This window comes from Charadrius vociferus, unplaced genomic scaffold, assembly GCF_000708025.1.
Source record: "Charadrius vociferus isolate BGI_N301 unplaced genomic scaffold, ASM70802v2 scaffold218, whole genome shotgun sequence".
Taxonomy (NCBI): domain Eukaryota; kingdom Metazoa; phylum Chordata; class Aves; order Charadriiformes; family Charadriidae; genus Charadrius; species Charadrius vociferus.
In genome coordinates this window covers 349,465-368,793 of record NW_009650084.1, presented here as the reverse complement: position 1 = coordinate 368,793, position 19,329 = coordinate 349,465, and the positions used below count along the sequence as shown (strand labels likewise).

Below are 19,329 nucleotides of genomic sequence, written 5' to 3'. Positions count from 1 at the left end.
GCTGCAGTTTTACTGATTATGTATTTTGGGTCAGCAGATTTATACAGTTCACACTTCATTATCCAACAAGCGTTGAACACTCAGAAGTCATCTTAAGTAGTACAGATCTTTCTGCAATTTCTGGGTTATTCCTGGATGGGTCATAAAGCTTTAAAATGCAGTGAAAGTTAATCCACAAAGATTTCTGCTAACAACTTAAGTAGTCTTTTGCTTGTAAGTTAGCACAGAAAGAGGGGATGGCATATAATGGTTTTCCATCTTCTGTCCTGGAAGTGGTCTAACTTACATACTGGAGTGCACCTGAGTGCTTCTGAAGTCACTCCCACACTTTGATTTGGGATAGACCTCTGATCACAGAGGACTCTTCAGTTGTCATCCCCCTGAGGCAAATATGGTCTAGTCCTGAAACTAGCTGAGGTGTGCACCCTCTAGCCTTCAAGTAGCTATTCACCAAGTTTGGAAACACACGTCTTCCATGTGGCCAAGAATATTTCATTGTGTTCTTCCTTTATATCAACTTGTGGGAACTGTTACAAGCAAAATATGAAATATGAGCAGTGAATGCATCTTTTGCAATAAGTGTAGAAAAATAAGGCGAAAACAAACTTGGTGCAGATTACTTCCCCTTTATGCCTTCATTTCTTCATTATTCTTTGTTTTGCTTTTGGGGTTTGAAGTATGTGTTGTAAGTGGAATACTTAAAGTATTAGATATTTTAATTTGTTTTCACTATGGACATTGTTGAATCCTTTAAAAAGAAAGTCCCATATCTTGAAGACAAATAGCAAAATAATTCTTTGTGCTAGGTAAGAAACTGTACCTGGAAAAAGAATAACTGGACCATTCTCATAAAGCAGTGATATTTGACATCAGGGAAGGAAGTGGTTAAATGCCAGGGGTGATGTCTTGTTAAAAGAGGTGACTGGTACAGAGGAAAACAAATGATACTCACATAGCTTAGTGGCAGAGTGAGGAAGGAAAATGTAACTTTGAGGAGGGTCATCCTTGGAAAGAAAGCCAACACGGGAGGGGGTGGGGGGTGTGAGCTGCTTACCCAAGTGTCTGCATTGGCTTCAGCTCCACAGAGCTGTAAGCATCTGCCGTGGGTACATGGGACATGGTGCTTTCACACTTCCTCCAGACTGAGTACTTTTTGGGCTATTTTTCTCTTTACAGGAACCCAGACCTTTGTATAACAAAAGGTGCCAGTTTTATTCAAGTGGAATAGGATTCCTATATGATGCCTACCAGACAGAGGTAAACAAACTCACCTCATCCCGTTTGTTTCTGCTGTGCTTTGAGGGGCTGGGGAGGAGGGAGGCAGGTGTTGGAGAGTATGCCTGTGCATGTAGGTCACAAGTTGATAGAAACCCTACTGTTTTTCCTCACACGAGTGACTCCCTGCGTGTCCGAGCCTCTGATGATTGCAAATCCTTACAACCAGTGAGGTTTTGAGTCATCGTCAGTGTTTCTATCCAGTACATTACTCTGGGACTGGAATGATTCCTAGTTCATCTGTACTGTATAATAGCTGTCTGGGATGTATTTGTCACATTGGCGTCTTTCTCTAAGGAGGTTTTTGTAGACTTCAAGTGGAATAGGAAATATCTAAATGAATCCATTTGCATTGTCCAGAAGACTTCAAATCTCTGTATTTATCCAGCACAGGCCAAGATTGTCAGTGGTTTGAATGCAGCTTTTTTATTATCTCAGTGATATTAACATGGTCAGAAAAATGCCCGTACCAAAATGGCTAGCCTCCTGAGAAGTCCAGATTTAGTTTGTTTTCCTATTTTTCATTTTATTATTGTGATAAATTGGTGGGAGTGAGAAGAAAACCAAGCAGAGCAGGACTGAGAACAGCTAAACAGTGGTATAACTTAAAAGAAGCCAGATGTCCTTCATCACCATTCCTTCCATGGCTAAGAAAAAGTGTATGGGGAATGTTATCATTACTAATTTTAGATGGCTCAGCAAAGTATATTACCAGGCTAAGCATCTAATACTTCATAAATCTTGCTGCTAGGGTACCCCATTGTTGATTCCAGAAAATGGATGACAAAAATATTTAATTGAACTCCTTGCCTAAAGACCTACCCAAACTTGCCATCTGTGGCAATACCTTTTCCTGTAAGTTTTATCCCATCCTCTTCTAAGGTGTGCATGCACACTCAGACACAGACATGGGCCAAGAAATGCTTCTAATTCCTGTAATACATGTGTAGCTGGTGTCACACTGATGACAACTCCCTGCAGGTGACCCCAGCCTCGGGCTTCTGGCCAGATGGGTTTCCCCAGCTCTCCAGATTCTGTGAATGTCTAAAGAGCTCCTTGCTCTATTCTGGGAAAAAAAAAAAACCAACAACAAACAACAAACCAAAACACAACGTATCTTTTAAAAGTGTAGTTAGTTTGTAATAACATTCTTGTCTGGTTGGCCACTGATCTAGAGTCAACATGTGCTAATTCAGAGTTAATGACCTGTGGCATTTGAACTTGGCTTTTGCTTTTCCAAAGTTAGCCAGCTAGTGAGCAGGGGACATGCTCTGCATGCCAGGCAAACACCTAACTGGGAAGACAGATTGTTTACTGAGTGCAAGTTTCCTTTTGCTTGCCATCTCTAGCCTGTGAGTGGTCTCCAGCTCATGCAGTTTGCCTGTTTCAGTTCTTCTCTTTGCTCAAAGCATAAAGAATTTGATTTTCTTGCAATTACCATGAGGTGAGAACATCTCTTCAATTTGTGTTGAGGGGATAGACAGGCACAAAGAACCAGAACATGAAAAAAACTAGATGTCTGGTCACTGAAATGAAATAATAGGTCTTGGCATGCACAATACCCACAAATGGCCAGTTTTCACCAGCCTTGCTCACATCACACAGTAGTTTGTTTATTTTGGTTTATTCACTGTTCTCCTAAAAAGGAGTGTCTTCCTCTTTGCATGTTTTAAAAATGCAGTGATAAAAATAGTCAGCTACAGTAACTCCCTTGGCCAATAATTTAATATGCCTTTGTAGTCTAGAAGCAGCTAAAACCATGTTTAAGCTCTTGCTGATCTCCCTCTTTTATACTTCTAACTTTCTGCAGTAAAAAGGAGCAAACTGGCCTTATTGATGCTTGGAGAGGGGAAAACTACTTCTATTTCCTATCAGAAGTGTCCCCAAAGCCATGCATCAGAACAAACCACCTTTTTAGCAGCCCACTCCATCTTATGAAGCCCTCTCATGGGTAATGGGAAAAGGGTATTTTTAACTCTGCAGGGCCTTTTTGACCACATACAAGAGGTCAAACCCAGAGTCGTAAGTTCCACTCTATGCAAAGGCACTAGGGTGTCCCAACAAAATGGCTGTGGTAGCAGACACATTGGCACACTCTGCTCCAGGATTGGTTTTCAGACTGCTTTGAGAAGTAGCCAGGTGCGATGTTTCAGTCGCTTCTGAGCTGGATCTCGATTAAGCCGATGCAATTGTTGACGGTAGCGTGCTCCTCTTCTGCAGTAAATTGCAGCTCAAGCTGAGGATATCTGCAGCTGAATGGGACTTCAGGCCATCAAAGCCCTTATGTGAAATTTCAGTAAGTTCAGACACAGCAGAACGAGGTTGGTGAAATGAGGTTCTATCTCAGGGTGAAATATTCTTGTGACAAGTGGGATGTGTCTGTCAAACTGTGAGCTCCATTTCCAGATTGCAACCTAGACTGAGACTGTCCTTTTATAATCTAACTTCCATTTTTGGTCAGAAGAGCTGATTTGTATGAGGCACTAACCACAGGTATAGCCTTGTCCTGGGCAGCAAAGCAATCCCAAGGCATCATTTTAACTCCCTTTTAACTTTAACTTTGTCATACAACTTCCGCTGCTGAAGCAAATCCTCCTAAGGACAAGCACGGCAAGTCTGAGACCGGCTGCAAGATGAACTTTCTCTGCTGCTGAGTGTGTGTGTTTAAGGCCTTCCGTTTTGCTGGGAACAAACACGTGAGGAGTACAGACTCATCAACAGTGGCAGTTTTCACACTAAAAAGGATGCACAAATCCAGAACTCAGGAGCTGAGAAACATCTGGTTTGACATCTCCTGTGGAGGCTATCCCACAGACTAACACATTCATGGCTAAGCCAAACTATCTGACAGAAGCTTTTCAAAAGCAGGCATGTGTTCCCAAGCATGCTCCTTCTACTTTTTCATTATGAGGAATTTTCCATTCAGTAATTTTGTGAACAAAATACTTCTCAGTGGTTACAGTACATTTTTTCTATCAAAATAAAAACTATAGAAAGAATGTATTTTCTGACCTGCTAGCTTTTAAAACCTGACAGTTCTCCAGGATTTCAAAGTCAGTAAGCTAAAAATCTCAGGGGAAAAAAAAGCCTTATATATAAAATATTTCAGTTGGTCTGTAGGGCCACATCGAAGTGATTAATGCTTAGCACACTTAAGGAGTCATTAAAATGATTTTTTGTCTGGATAGAGAGTGGCTTACGTGTGCCTACCTTTATTGTTCTAACATCTGTCCATCTCCGTAATTCCTGCAGACACAAATAAACCTTTTCAGTTTTCTATTTAGGAGCCTGCAGTAAATGGTACTTATTTGCTGGAGTGCTTGGATCTTTTCTGAGCGGTTTTGTTTGTGGGTTTGGAGATTGTTCTTCTTCTTGTTCCTAATTATTTCCTTCTTCAGGAGGGTGGTACTGAAAGGAGAGAGCTCCCATTTATTGGCAGCTGTTCAGATAAATTGGCTTCTTTGCCCATTTACCCACTACAATGGAGTGGTGGTATTCTTACCCACTTCAGTGGCTTGCTGTGGTGTATCTCTCAAGACCAATGGTCCCTGTGTCACAGCCATAGGGATGCACATCTCACAGCTGCAGACACTGGGTCTTAGCAAAATAGCACCAGCAGTGCAGCTTGAAAACTCTGGCAGCCCCAAGACTCAGGGGCTGATGTCCCAGGTGAAACTCCTGGGCGATCAGGGATGTCCTTCTGCCCTGCAGTGGGGTATTTTGGAATCCCAGGATCTTTCTGCACAGCAAGCAAAAATAAAACCTAACACTGCAGTAGCTGTTTCTTTGTGGTCAGTAGGATGATTCACACAACACTGAAACACTGAGAGTAAAAGTCAGTCTCTTCTTTTTTGGCAGGTGACATGTTACACCTTAAACAGCAAGTGCCAGCTGAAAGTAAAGAGTAACACGTGCTATTGCTGTGACCTGTACAACTGTGAGAAGTAAGTACCTGTGTGCAGTCAGTGGCCTCTGAGAAATCCTTGGTTGTTTGTCCCTCCTCTTAAATGATGGGGGAGGCGAGGGAAGGCCTCAGGCCTGGAGAAGCAACACAAGATGCTTGTATGCTGAGCAATCCAGTTCCTCTGTGACTGAAGTCCTGACACCAGCAGAGAAGAAGTCAGGGGTTGCGTGTTAGTGTTGGCATTGTTTCAGTTTCTTTTTCTTTAAATATGCCCATAAGGTCTTTGCTGTGTGATCAAAGTCGACCACTCAGTCATAGCCCTGTCAAGATTTACTGTTGATTTTGCAGTGCAATTTGCCTTTTAGATTTCATGAACAGAAACATAGGTGCCCATGAGCAGAGATCATGTTGTAGGCATATGCAGACCTCTTTTGTTAGCAACAGCCTCTGTAGGCTTGGGATTTTGCTAAATTGTCATAGGACAGATACAGAGGGTCTTGTGAGTGTTTTCTGAAGCTGTCCATTTGACTTCATCATTACCAAAGCAGGAGATGTCAGAAGATAAGAGAAGAAATGTCTGGATATGCTTATGGGATCAGCTGAAGGCTGGCACAGAGTTGCTATGCAGCGATTTAACAGGAGTGAAAAAGGTGGTTAGGAAGCCTATATTACAGCAAAGTCCAAGGGTTTATAATGTGGAATACAGATGAAATGAACTCGCACAACTGTCTGGCCACCTGGCACATAGAGATTTCAATTGCAAGCAGCATCATGTCTTGCCACATACAAGAAACTGGGGAGAATGTCCCAGAGCAGATGATCTGCCTGACTCACCCTCTGCACACCTCAGCATCATCTTACCATGCACTCTCATGCAACCTCTGCCACCTTCTGCGGTTCACCCACAGTTACTCTTCTTTCTTTCCCTCTATGCATTTCTCATCTCCCTTCCTTCCTGCATCTCCTGTTTTGTTTTGGTTTCGCCTCCTTTCACATGCTAGCAGCCCTGAAAAAACCCAGTCCTCTGTCAGCCCTTGCTAGCCTGCTGCCAGACATAAACATTTTAGGTGCAGGGGAATGAGGCTGGCACAATGAGGCTTCTACACAAGGCTTCTGCATAAGAGTCGTTCTTGCCCAGATCCTAATGCAACTAGAGAAGCAAAATGAAATTTGGGACTACAGGGATTTCTGTAGCCACTGTGCGTATTTCTCATGCACATAAGAGACACAAAGTGAGTGCAGGTCTATGGTGTGGATTAAAATCCCCTATGAATGTTAGAGTCTTCTGCTTGTGTAAGAAGTGTTAAATCTGGACACGATGGAGGTATACAAAATAAATTATGTGGGACAGGTAGAACATGCACAACTTTGGTACCTTTTCTATGATAGACAAATAATGGAACATCATAGTTGCAATGCAGTGTGTTTACACTGAGAACGCTTTCTTCCATGGTACACAACTAACTGCTGCATGTTGACACTGGATCAAACAGATCAATGCTGTATAGAAAAGAACAGGGGTCTTAAAGGCGTGAAAACATTCAGGGTTATCAAATACAGTAACTGAAAATCTGCTGCTTAAAGCATAAGGTAACAACAAGGAGAGGTCAAGAATACTCCCCGTCCAGATGGAGATCCTCAGTGCCGTTTTCCTAAGACATTGGGTTTATCTGAAACACCTGGGACTGATCACCGCTGTGACAGTATTCAATGATATATTTAAACACGTGTGCTCTGCCATTGTCAGCCATCCACACTGGACAGCAAGATCTTATGGCACTGGCATGGACAAATCCAGAGTAAAGCAGCAGTCTTGCTGCTCTACAGACATGGCAATTCCAGTTCATAGGACGGCTACAGAGAAGTAGGAGGAGACACAGTCACACACAGTGACTTGGTGTCAGCCATACAGTAGACCGGTACACAGGCAGGATCGCAATTCAGATTTCCTCAGCCTCATGGCAGCTGAAGCTATAGGTTTATTTAGTTAAGCAATGTCTGGGCTCATGGTAGGGCCCAAATGAACTCAACACTAGTGGATCTGCAATGCCAGAACTGTGCCCCACAACAAGTGATTGGGCATTTCCAGGAATTCCTGTGCTTGGCTTGGTTCTTTCCAGAAATGTGGGTTTCTCTACACTGCTACCTTCCCCTGCAGAGCTTTCCCTAACCACCATCTCCACTGTTGCCCCATGTGCTGGGGATGGAGAAACAGAATAGTAAGCACCATAAGCTGAGTGCAAAAACAGACTTGGTGTTTAAAGAATCTCTCCAACTCAAATAGCTGCTCTAGGAGCTCATTAGTGGGCTAGCATTAAGGCAGGTGCTGGAAGAACTGCAGGAAACTGTGGTTTCAAATTTTGTAGTAGGATATTTCTGACTTTTGGCAAGACAGTAAGGATTGACTTCACTACATGCCTGATTTACAATAACCGATGCACTGTAGAAGTATAAACAAACAAAGATTTCTGGATAATACAATGCATAGTGTAAAGGCACTTCTTTAAACTGTACTGTTAATTTGGAACCACAGACACCATAAACAAATGTAGCCAGCTGGCAAAATCTCCCTTCCTGTGGTTGAATTAATGCTTAAGCAACTTGCCTTCCCCAGTTTCAGAGATGCCAGTGGATTTCCAGGTGAGCTGGGGAAAAAAAAAGCAGTGCTAAGCATGCTTCAGCTGGTAGTTGAATGACAAGGGCAGCATCCGTGTGCCAGAATCATACCTGTGTTCAGAGACCCTCAGCAAAAACAAAGAGTCCGTGTGGGTGCACAACACTGATCTAGGGTTGGTATTAGTGGGACCGCATGTTTAATGCTGGCATTAGCAGAGCCGGTTTTTGTCTACAGTAAAGCTTTCTCCAGTTCACCTGAGCAGTGTTTGGTGGGAGCATGGATGAAGTACTTTGCCAAAGAGGAAAGTAAGCAAGAGGGATTTGTATCCTCTGATGCTCTGTATGATGTGCAAAACCATTCCCACAACAGTGACGTTGTCTGCATTCCCTTTCAGTTCAGAGCAGTCTTCCAGCTACTATGAATTTCTCGGCGTGAGCAGCTGTCAGGACGTGATTCACCTGTATAGGCTGCTGTGGTCCTCCACAGTCCTCAACATCATCGGGTTGTTTCTGGGGATTATTACGGCAGCCATTCTTGGGGCATTTAAAGACATGGTAAGGCTCACAGTCTTTTGCCTTATGTGAGGACTTCTGTGCTTGTTGGTGTTATCAAGTGCATTAAAACCAAGGAAGCATAAGTGTACAAAGGAGGCACTTTAAACATGTTTCCTGTGTGATATGGGAGTCTGGAGTCACATCTTTTAGGCTAAGCTGTTGCCAGCTGCTCACAGCTAAGTAGGTCAAACCTCGTCTATACATGAACGGAAGGGAAAAAAACAGGCGGCTGTGTGAACAGATGCTGGCAATTCACTTAGTGGCCTCTTTTATTTTTTTCTTCTAATTCAGCACTGAACAGAGTTTGAGGGTGCCAGTTTGTAGCTAACATAGACAACTCAAGTCCTGTGTGTGACTATTTAACCTTATATAGTTTATTTCCCAAGAACGGGGATTAACTGTGAAGTATCAGTCCAGTTTTTATTTAAACAGTTTTATTCAGGTCACATTAACCTCCTCTTTTGTTTCACTAAGGAATGCCACCCTCTAACTGCTGCCTGTGCCACACCACCATGTTGTGCTGATGTGCACCACTGCATTCAGAAGAGGCTGTGTGCTAGAAGGGATTCTGTGGCACGGTGCCTCATCTGCCTCGATTTTCTGACATGTTAAAAGGGTGCAGGAGCTGTTCCTGGGATTATCACTGTCAGTGGTCATATTTGCTAAAGCAGTCCTAACAACCAGCCAAGTGGCTCGTGATTTACTACGCACTCAGAATAGATGGTCCCAGCTCAAAGAGCTTCCATACTAAGCGGGCAGAGGCATGGGGATGGAGGTGAAATGCAGGAGCAGAAGGGAGGTGTGATAGCAGCACAGGTCACCTTAGATCCATGATGTTTCTGGTGGCTATTCCAGAGAAGAAAAGTAAATAGAAACACAGGTGAAAGGAAGTAAGAGAGGGATGGAGCAGGGAAGAGAAAGCAAGAGAGCCGGGTGAGATGTACACTGAGCGGGGCAGACAGTGTGCCAAGGACACAGTCAGACTGGAGGCCATCCAGGCCCTGCTCTGACCGCTCAGCATCCCTTAGCAAGTATGTCCAGGCTATCTACAACATGTGTTGGGTGCTTAAAATCATGTGACAGAGCAGGGCCATATGAATTATTTGAAATTCATCTTTGTTAATAGTTGCAAAACATTTGCTGGAAATAAGCAAACAAGCACTCTGAGCCTTCGCATGTTAGAAATGTGCAGCCGTTCTTTATGTGAGGGGACTCTTGCAAGGAGTTGGCAACAAATTGCAGCCAGCCAGCCAGTAAAGAGTTGTGGCTGCCTGACAGGAGAGATCAGAAGCAGCTTTCCCAGATTAATTCATCCCCTCCCTGTGAGAGAAGCAATGGCAGAAGGGCAGGAGAAACAACCACAGTGGGAAACGAAGGCAATAGCAGCTACATAAGGAAGGGAAGGCAGGCATCATCTACAGTAAGTCCTTGGTGGAGCACTGCAGCTTTCCAGAGCTACTAAGTATTTTCCCCTGTCTGGCAGATGGGTGCGAGTGCCTCCACCAAGGGCAGCTGTGGGAGTTGCTAGTGCTCCTCTGAGATGGGGAATGGTGCAGAGAGTGAGCCCGAGTCCACCTAATGTGTCTCACGCAAACCAAGGCCTGCATGGGATTTGGGCCGATGCTTCATAGCAGGGTGAGCTCCAACCCAGGCACATTTCTGTCGTGCATGGGGGCCACGGCTGCACTGCTAGCACGGGATGCCAAACTGAGGAGACATTCCTGGGGCAACTGGGATGTCCATGACCTGCATGTTCCCTGTGCTGAGAGGAAGAGCCTGTGTCAAATTCTGTGTCCTCTGACCAGGCGACATAAAGCTGTGCAAGGAAATGACAGCAGCAGTGGACAGGCAGCTTCCCCACCCTGGGCTCGGCTGGAGTGTGTCTGTTGGGGTTCCAGCTAAGAACTTGATCTGAATAAGCTGTTTAATGCCTCCTCTGCAGCAGGAGTGGAAAAAAACACCTCACTAGCTTAAGGGAAAGATGAGTTTGCGTTGGTTGCCTTAGCACAGGATCCATGCTATGCTTGTGAAAGAGCTACTAAAGCAGCAATCCAAAATGCAATGGCTGCTCCTTGCTTCTGCCTTTGCTTTTTCAGGGTCCTTTTGAGTGACAGACCAGAGCTGGTTTGCTAATCTGCTCGCTTTCATTAGGAACCAAGTAACTCTTGGAGGAAGATGGGGGCGAAGAAAACATCAAGCAGAAAAGGGAGATAAAGGGGCATGGGACTGAAATAAGAAAAGAAAACTGCAAAATGTGTGGGAGAACAAATTTCTTTCTTTCTTTCTTTCAGGATGTCACCTTCCCACAGAAATGCTCACTGGCATTTTGCAGGGAGAGCTGCAAATCCCGCTGAAACGCCTCAGGGCATTGCTCCTAGGTTGACTTCCAGAAAACACAGGGCCAGGCTGACTACTCAAACAAAAAACATCATGTTTATCTCTGGGGAATGCTGGCAGCCAAAACATGTTACAAATGGGAGAGTTTGCAAAATAGTGGCGTGTCCTCTAAACCCATCACGTTTCCTGGACAGAAAAAAATGAAGAAGTGTTGTTTTGCTTGTTGTGGGTTTTCTTTCTTGTGACAAATTCGCTGCAGACCCTGGCACGTTCCCTGTGGTTTTGCTGCTTGCCAGAGGTCCGTGCTGGCTCAGTGGGAACATTTTATCATCTTCTGACCCCCAAGGTGTTGGCTGTCACCCGTGGGGCTGTCCGCTCTGATCTTCTGGGTGCTGGGGGAGCTGCAGCGGTCACGATGGTACCCTCCTCTTCAAATTTACTGTGTGCTTGGGTATAGGACAATGACTAGGCAATTACCTTAAAGTCACCTTTAACAAAAAGCAGGTTAAAATATTATGTAAATAGAAGTACATACTTGGAGTATCCAAAATGTTAAAACCCCCTGATTATTTCTTACAGAAGACAGAGGTAAAGAAATGCATGGAAAACTGCACTTGCTGGTACTAAGAGTTAATCTAGAAACTCCCATCCCTGCCCTGGTATTCATCTGATGACTTGTAGATATTTTCCTGACACACCTTGCCAAGGAATCTGCCTGCCCTGAGTTCAGGGTTGCATTAATCAGAACTATGGCTGATCCTGTGGAGGGGTTGCTGGTTTTTTTTTTTTAATTATTATTATTTTTCAATTAATCTCCTTCTTGGAGTCCTCAACGGAATCTGAACAGATTAAATATCATTCCCTTATCCCCTCTCTTTTTCCCTCCCCCTGCCCTGAAAAGGAAAACAAAATGAACCCCTAATTACTGAACTACTTGCCAGTGCATTCATGTCTTAGTACTCGTGCAACCAAAGGTGCAGTCTGACGTTGGAGGTAGCCATAGCTCAGAAATAAACGCTTAGGCAGGTCCGTGTTGGATCCACGAGGTGACCTGCCTTGCTCTGCCACTGCACAGCCCAGCACGCAGCGAGCAGCAGTGTGCCTGGCCGGGTAGGGGGTGGCCAGACAGACCCGCCGGCCACCCCCTGGCTTCCCAGCCCTCCCATGGCACTGGCAGCACTCCCTGGCCAGTTCACAGCTCCTCATCTCTTTGACATGGGTGGTGTTTCAGTTTAAAATGTCTCCACCTGCCCTTGTATTTTATGTGACTAATTTAACATAGTGCCATTGCTGGAATACTTGATAACCAGCTTCAATACCTGCAAATCATTGCTGGCTTCAGGCTGAGACCAGATAGCCTGATAGTAAGGTGCTTTGTTGAGTGCATTTGGGGTGGATGTCTCCCCAAACCTGTCTTCTTAGGACTGTTGTGATGTTCATCCTTAGCAACTGGAGTGTTGCTGCTTTGGGCAGAGAGAGTGGAAGAGGATTGAGAGAGGTTCTTGGGAGGACAGCAGCACCCAAAGGGACCCACACCTGAAAGCTGGTGACAGATGCAGAACAGGCATCTGTGCTTCACATATTGGGCAAAACAAGTGTTTCTTGCCACATTTATTTCCATGGCCAGAAGCATCTGACCCCGCCTGGACCTCCCTCCTCCGAGGAAGGGCATGGGGTGGGCCATGTCGCTGGCCCCAGATCCTTGGGTCTGAGACTGCTCCTGTCTGAAAGGCAGTGTCTCTCCATTTCTCCCCACCATATCCACCCAGCAGGGTGAGTAGAAAGGAGGTGTTTTGAGGAGAGTACCTTAAAGATGAGAGACTTGCCTTCTCCCATGAAATAGGCTCTCTGCTTTTGAGCCCAGACTTTGTCTGCACCAGCTCCTGGGGTGCTAAGTTTCTCCAGAGAGGTAAGGCCTAGATTGTGAGGTAGCCTCATGAGGTACATCAGTGACATAGACAATGTTTTCCACGTACAAACACAGTTAACATACCTCTTTCTCAATCACAGAGAGATCTCACACTATCTGCAGAGGATGCAGTGGTTTATGTCTCTCACTGATAAATCTGAAAGGAAATGCCAAAAAAAAAATCCTGGCTGCTGCTTTTAGCATTTGTCTGGCAACCGCCATATTTTATTATTTCAGTAAAATGAAAATTCCATGCTCTCATGTAGAGGAATCTGCTAATAAAAACAAAGGAGAGAAAAGAAACCACTGGATTTGTCTTGCTTTGCAAAGCAGAGGGACATGAAAATCTTTCACGGAGCTCTGCTGTCCTTCAGAAATGGTTATATAGCACAAGGTTTTAGGGTTTAACACAAGCCCCCTTTCACATTTAGCTTTTGCTCTTCTTTTTTTCTCCCCCAGTTATATTAGCTGGTTTAATATGAGCTATTACTTCTTCCTTCAAAGCTCATCTCACATTGCAGTTAAGGGACGTGCCAGTAAAACCACAGGATACGATGAAGGATTTTATGCAGTAGGAATGAGATATGTACGTGGGGGGTGGTATTGGAGAGCCAGCAGCAAACTCCATTTCATGAGGGAGAGGGAGCTGTGAGAGAAGAGCAAGTGGTCTGGAAAGGAAGATCTTTGTAGATCTGCATAGAAAAGCCGAAAGAAAAGACATCAGGGCACCAGGTAGTTGCCATTGGAAGGAGTCTGCAGCAGATTGTGAAGGACTGGGTGTTTGGTGCTGGAGTGAATAAGAAGAGGCGGTCAAAGCTGTGTGCTGTGCTCTTCAGGGTGTCTTGGGTTTGGAGTCCTGCCAGTGCTTCTGTAACTGGTGCTAGGGAAGCACCAGCAGTCTTTTTCCAAGGGAAGAAGATTAAAATAGCTGTGTATTTCTGGTCAGAAAATTTATTACAGATACACCCTCTCGTTCTGTCTGCTTCTTGTTTTTCTGTAGTACCGGTATTGTGTTGGAAAATAGAAACTTGTTAAATTGCTTACTTGCATGTGTTAGGACCAGTTCCTGCTCCAGCCCCCTCTGCGCTGTGCTGATATATTGTTGTCTTCTGTGCTCAACAGGTACCTCTGTCCCAAATTGCCTTCAGTGCTGCACCTCCTCCTCAGATCCTGTACAATCCTGCCCAGCAGATCCTGACATACGCCGGGTTTTGTCCTTCTGCAGCAACTATTTCTACGTATCCATCCTACCCATTACCTCTTCAGGTACAGTACAAAATGGCATCCTTCTTACTCCATCCGAAAAGCATAAGCTGCTACTCAGTACAAACTCTGCAGTGGTAGATCTTGACTCCTGGGGGTTTGAAAGGAGGCAAGGAAGTTCCCAACTCACAGACTCATCTCTGGGCCTGTTCTCAGATCTCAGCCTTTCTCTGGTTGTCCTTTGGACTCTGTCTGCTGACCAGTAATCCCAATGTGGGATCAGAGCTGCGCTACAGTAGTCACGAAGATGAACACAGCCCCCATGTTGGGCAAGATAAAGCCCCAACAGAGGCATCAGGGAAGCCAAAGGAAGCATCTGATACACACAGGATTCGTCAGAAAAGTTTACACACCTTAGCCCACTTTACTCTTAATATGGAGAAAAGTACATGAGGACTCATCAGATGGAAAGGAGACAAGAAAGGGGAGGAAATAAGAGGTCTGTGAAACTGAGTGATATGGAAAGAATTGTGGGTGGATATTACTGATTATTCCTAATCACAAAAAGTTTTCGTTGCCCCAGTAAAGCTATTAGGTGGCAAGATAAGCCAGAAATAGGAAGTGTTTTTACACACCAGACAAGATTCAAATGCCGCAGGACGTTGTGGAAGAGTAAAAATTAAGGATTAGGAACACCAGCTGCTGTTAAATACAGGGATTCAGGTGTCACTTGCAGCCCAACAAGTCCCCAAATGGCTGCCTGCCACAAGAACCAAGGGGGACTCATCAAAAGATGGAGCCCTTTTTCTTTTAGCTTCCTATCAGCATCTGCTACAGGCCACCGCTGGGGGACAAGTACAGAGCTGCTGTGGCAGTTGGCAGAGGTTGGTGAGCCTTACTGACCAGAGGCAGCTGGCCTGAATGCAGGAGAGAAAGCTGTCGGAGGTGCAGCTTTCTGCCCTTGTGGGAGGGGATACAACATCAGCTGAGTCAACGCTGCTTTGCCTCCTTCAGAAGGATGAGGTGCAAGTCGTACTCCAAGCCTGTGCTGCATCCAGCCCAGAGCTGGCCTCGAAAATGCAGGGAGTGGTGCTGAGGATGGTGTTTGCTTTATTTTTGCCCCAGAGCGAGGTGAAGAGTGTAGGGTGAGCTGGTAAATAACTGAATGTACTGAGACCCTGGAGCAGTCACAGGAGTTTTTAGATTTTTTTGAAGCACAGTAATACTGTTTTGTTTTGTCCAATGGCTTGTTATACTTTGGCTGTGTAGTGCTAGACCAGTGGGTACCACAAGTTTTGCAATACTTCTTAACTGAAAATACGGCATGTTTAGCATGACCAGAGCCTCCTGGGCTACATCTGTTCAGGGCAAATAAGCTACCAGGCACAAGTACTGGGACACGACGATCATCCAAACCAGTGAATTGTTAGCATGCTCCTGGTATGGGTTTGGCCCAGACCACCTGACAGTCTCCCAAGAATGCTCAGGAAGGGGTCGGGAGACGGCAAGGGTGATGGACCATTCCTGGTAGGTAGTGTGCATACAGTTGCACTGGTTTGGCGGTAAGAGTTCAGCTGTAGGGATGTGATATGTGCTGTGCCAGTTGGCTTCACAGCCAGAGAACAGTCCTTGGCACGTCTTACTTATTAACAAAAATGGGGCCAGGCACTTTTGGAGACCACGGCTTGAGAGGAAAAAAGGAGCACACTCGGAGATCTTTTTTTGTTTGCTTTCAGCTAAAAAGCTGTGCTGTTCTGCAGAGTTCAGTTAGCACGTAGCCAAGAGTAGAGAGAGGAGCGGATAAACACAGATGAAAGAAAGCAATTAAGCTGAAAAGATGCATGTAAGTAATCATGAGGATCAATTGTAAATGTTCGGTCCTGTGTCCAGTGAGAAACAGAAATACATCATATTTACCCCAAATTCTTAACTGCATTCCAAAATAAACACAGTTCTTTTCCTAGATTTCTGCTTTTTCTAAGTGTGTTCATTTGTCTTCTCTCCCCTTCATAACATTCAGAGGCAGACGCCACCAGCTGTCCCCAGGCCAGGAGAGGTTAGCAAGAAGCACTGGGCTCCAAAAGGGAAAGCACTTAATCCTTTTCCTGGAAAAAATAATGAAAAAAAAGCAAGCTGCCTTCCTGCATGTATGAGCTCATTATGTTGTAGTTTGGAGAAAATTAATTTCTGCATTGATGTATGAGTTAAAAAAATCATAATAAACTTACTTAAAGCTGCAAAGGGTGAATGTTAGAAGCAGGCCAGAAGCTTAACCATCATCCACTTCCATTACTTGACCGCTGTGGGCTGACCCCATGGGGCTGGAGGAAGGTCTTCATGACCGATCTGAGTCCTCCAAGCAGTGCCCAGCTGCCTTCACAAGCCCTGCTTAGCTGGTCCTGGTCCTTAAGGCAACTACAGGCCCTGAGCCTGGGATTAATTTGGCTAAACACAGGGGCTCTTAGCATGTAGGGATCTAGTGCTGCTTGATAATGGGATCAGGTAGCCACCTGGCCCCTGCTGTCACTCCTGTAGTCCCTATGTCACATCTGTGTGGATGTCTGGGATATCCCATGGTATCTCAAAAGGGCTGGACGCTTACATGTGGGCCGCTGAATTGAGCTCCAGTTGTCCACAGTGTAGGAGACTCCACCTGAGCTGGTCAACCCTTCAGAGTTCACAGAGAGAGCAAGGCATTCTCACATGTTGATTATCTCAGGCTAAAGATGTATGATGTGAGTGATATGAATGCAACCTAAAGGCCTTTCCAGTGACTAGGGGTGGGATTCAATTGCTACATGTCCCTATGCTGTATGCTCGGATATCTATGGTCTTGAGCCTTCAACTGAGACATCAAAATCTGAGGCCTGTATCCTAGGGCTGCAGTTCTGTTGCCTAAAGACATGGCGTCTGACGTGGCCTAATGTTCGCAAGACATCCATACAGGGCTGGCTGATGTAAGCCAAGGTCTATGTGAGACTTGCACCTATTTCTGGAGCAGCTGGCCAAGGGTGCCCTTGAGCATCTCAGAAGGCACAACGTTTTTGCTTGCATGTAGACCAAGATCCACATAAGGGCCCCAAGGCACACCTCTCTACCCAGCATTACCTTTGGCTCGCTGAGGCTTTGGCTAAACACTGTTCCTAAGCCATTTCACATTGCCCTGCACCTGCCCCGAGTTGGTGGTTCAGTACAGCAAAAGCAGCAAAACGTTCTTCAGCTGAGAGTTAGGGGGGAAAAAAAGTGAATTGATGCCAGTTAATGAAGTAAAATTAGCAATCAACTACCAGCTAATAACTCTAGTTTGAACTCTCACGTCAACCAGAGTAAATTCACACCTTAGTTCCTTCTCCTAGGAACATATCCCACCCTGGGTTAGCCTGGCATGCAACATGCCTATCTGAAGCGCTGCCGCTACTTGCATGGACTGAAGCTCCATTAGCTCAAAGGCTTTGAACCTGAGTTCACCTGCGGCTCCCACCATCGAGCAGATTAATTCCTAGTCTTCTGTTGAATCTGGTGTCTCACTGAATAACTGCTTGCTGGAGGGGCAAACAGAGTCTTAAAAAAACCCACAACCTGAGCTGGTGGTAAATGCTCCTCACGCTTCCTTGTTCCCAAGCAGAAATCAGCCAAATGCAAAAAACAAAAGGGTGGTAACAGGAATGCATTTTGACAAGGATGTAACCAGCATTTGGTTTGTTTACTGTGGCATGTGCTACCAAAATCATTCATCCCTTACTGGTACAGTTCAGTCACAACTAGCCTTGGTAACAGGCCTGCCAACTGGTCAGGTAAATGATTAGCTGTGCCGGGACTGGGGGTGATGACAGCAGTAAGTGTTCTGCCAGTCATTCCTGCCAGAGGAGAACTGATTACAGAAGCAATTCCAGGCAGGCGGATGGAAACAAGGCCTACAGTTTGAGGGGGGAGGGAAGCAACAACTCCAAAATAAATAAAAAACCCCAAACTGCCCAAAATCCCAACAACTATGTTTGGAGCTGCTCTTGCTAGCAGCTCTGTCAATGTACCTGGAGAGTTAAAGGGCATAATCAACTTTCCTGTCACGATATGCCCGTTTTCACTCACTAAGTCACCCTGTGGTACCAATGCAGGACAACATTCTGCTCTCCGTGGGGATTTGACTCAGGGCAGCAGCTCCTGCTGACCCGGTGCCCCACGGAGAAGCCCGGCACTGTGGTATGGGGTCTGCCAGCCCTGGGCAGCCTTCTAGATGGTGACTATTGTTTTTTTTAGCAGCAGGGAGCAGCGTTTACTTGCCCGGATTTTTCATTTCCCTTGAAATAGATCCATGATTACTGGTTTTTGTTTTGTTTTGTTTTGTTTTGTTTTTCAATTCCAGGCACTTTAGGCCTGAACCTGAGGGGAACTGAGCACAGCTGTTCTGCTGAAGCCCATGGACTGGCATGTGCTGGCGTATGAGGGCAGGAGTGAAATCCTGACCCTCTTGAAATCAATGACAAAACTTGGTTTAAAGCAGTGGTAGGATTTTATCCAGAACATTGGTCCCTACATGCATTCCTTTGTTTTAACAAACTCTGCTAGTTCCTGAACATGGGCTGCTTCCTACACTCTATTTTTCATGTCCCTCTCAGCCAAAGCCCCATTATAGCTGAGACAGCCGAAGTGAAAGACCTACAGGGTGATACATGCCTACCTGTAGAATTTTCTCTTAAGAGGAGTCTGCATTTGGCACAGGAATAAGACCTTGCATTTATGCAGGTATCATAACTGAGATTAATTACATCTGAGATAATTTAAATTTCACAGCAATGCCTGGAAATGAGCAGCTACACGTAACCTAATCAGGCAGTCAGGTGCAGAGCCTCACCCAGGAAGCCAGAGCATCTTTTCCTGCAGAAATTCCTGTTCTGCTGTATGCGCAATGTCTATTAAAAATGACTGGAGTTACAGATGGAATCTGTCTTGTTTCACTAGACACCATCATGGCTATACTTAAGCAGGTGCTTTAAAACTGAAGTGAGCGTTGTGCTGCAATGCATGACAAATTTAATCAGGGGGTTGAGTGTATGGCACTTACATGGCAAACGCTTGATGCAGAGCTGTAAATGGGGTTGTAATCCTTTACTGAAGAAGGTATTTTTCTTTGTCTACATACAGCCTGCCAGCAATTTCCCAGGAACATCATCTACTGACATTTCTTTATCAGAAGAAACTCAGCCTCCATCTCAGTCCAGCTCCAGCTATGGTCTTCCCCCCAATGCTCCAGCCCTCTACACACCAACTTACTTTTTGCCTGGAGAAAAGCCTCCACCATATGCACCATAGAACAAAGAATTGATTTTAGGTAGCTGGTAGGCTTTTATTTTTAAGCAGCGTCTGGAAACTGTGCTGTGCAGGCACTAGACTTCCCCAAGAACCCAGCGCAGAGTGTGCTACGGCCATTCTGCTTTTCCCCGCATCTCACTGTGAGCAGAGCAGAACCCTGGAAACGTAAGGGCAGGCACATCACCACTGGGGTGACCAGTCACCGCTTGGTTTGCCTGCA

General features: G+C 45.3%; 1 protein-coding gene across 1 annotated transcript in view; it reads left to right on the top strand.

The window, feature by feature from the left end:
• The window catches only part of TMEM255B (transmembrane protein 255B), a 69,407-nt gene extending 50,298 nt beyond the window's left edge, over positions 1-19,109 (top strand). The window contains exons 6-10 of the mRNA XM_009892148.1: positions 1,177-1,257; positions 5,134-5,219; positions 8,191-8,350; positions 13,719-13,862; positions 18,942-19,109. Of these exons, the coding sequence (XP_009890450.1) occupies positions 1,177-1,257; positions 5,134-5,219; positions 8,191-8,350; positions 13,719-13,862; positions 18,942-19,109 (639 nt within the window). The remainder of the gene's footprint in view (positions 1-1,176; positions 1,258-5,133; positions 5,220-8,190; positions 8,351-13,718; positions 13,863-18,941) is intronic.
• The last annotated feature ends 220 nt before the right edge of the window (positions 19,110-19,329 follow it).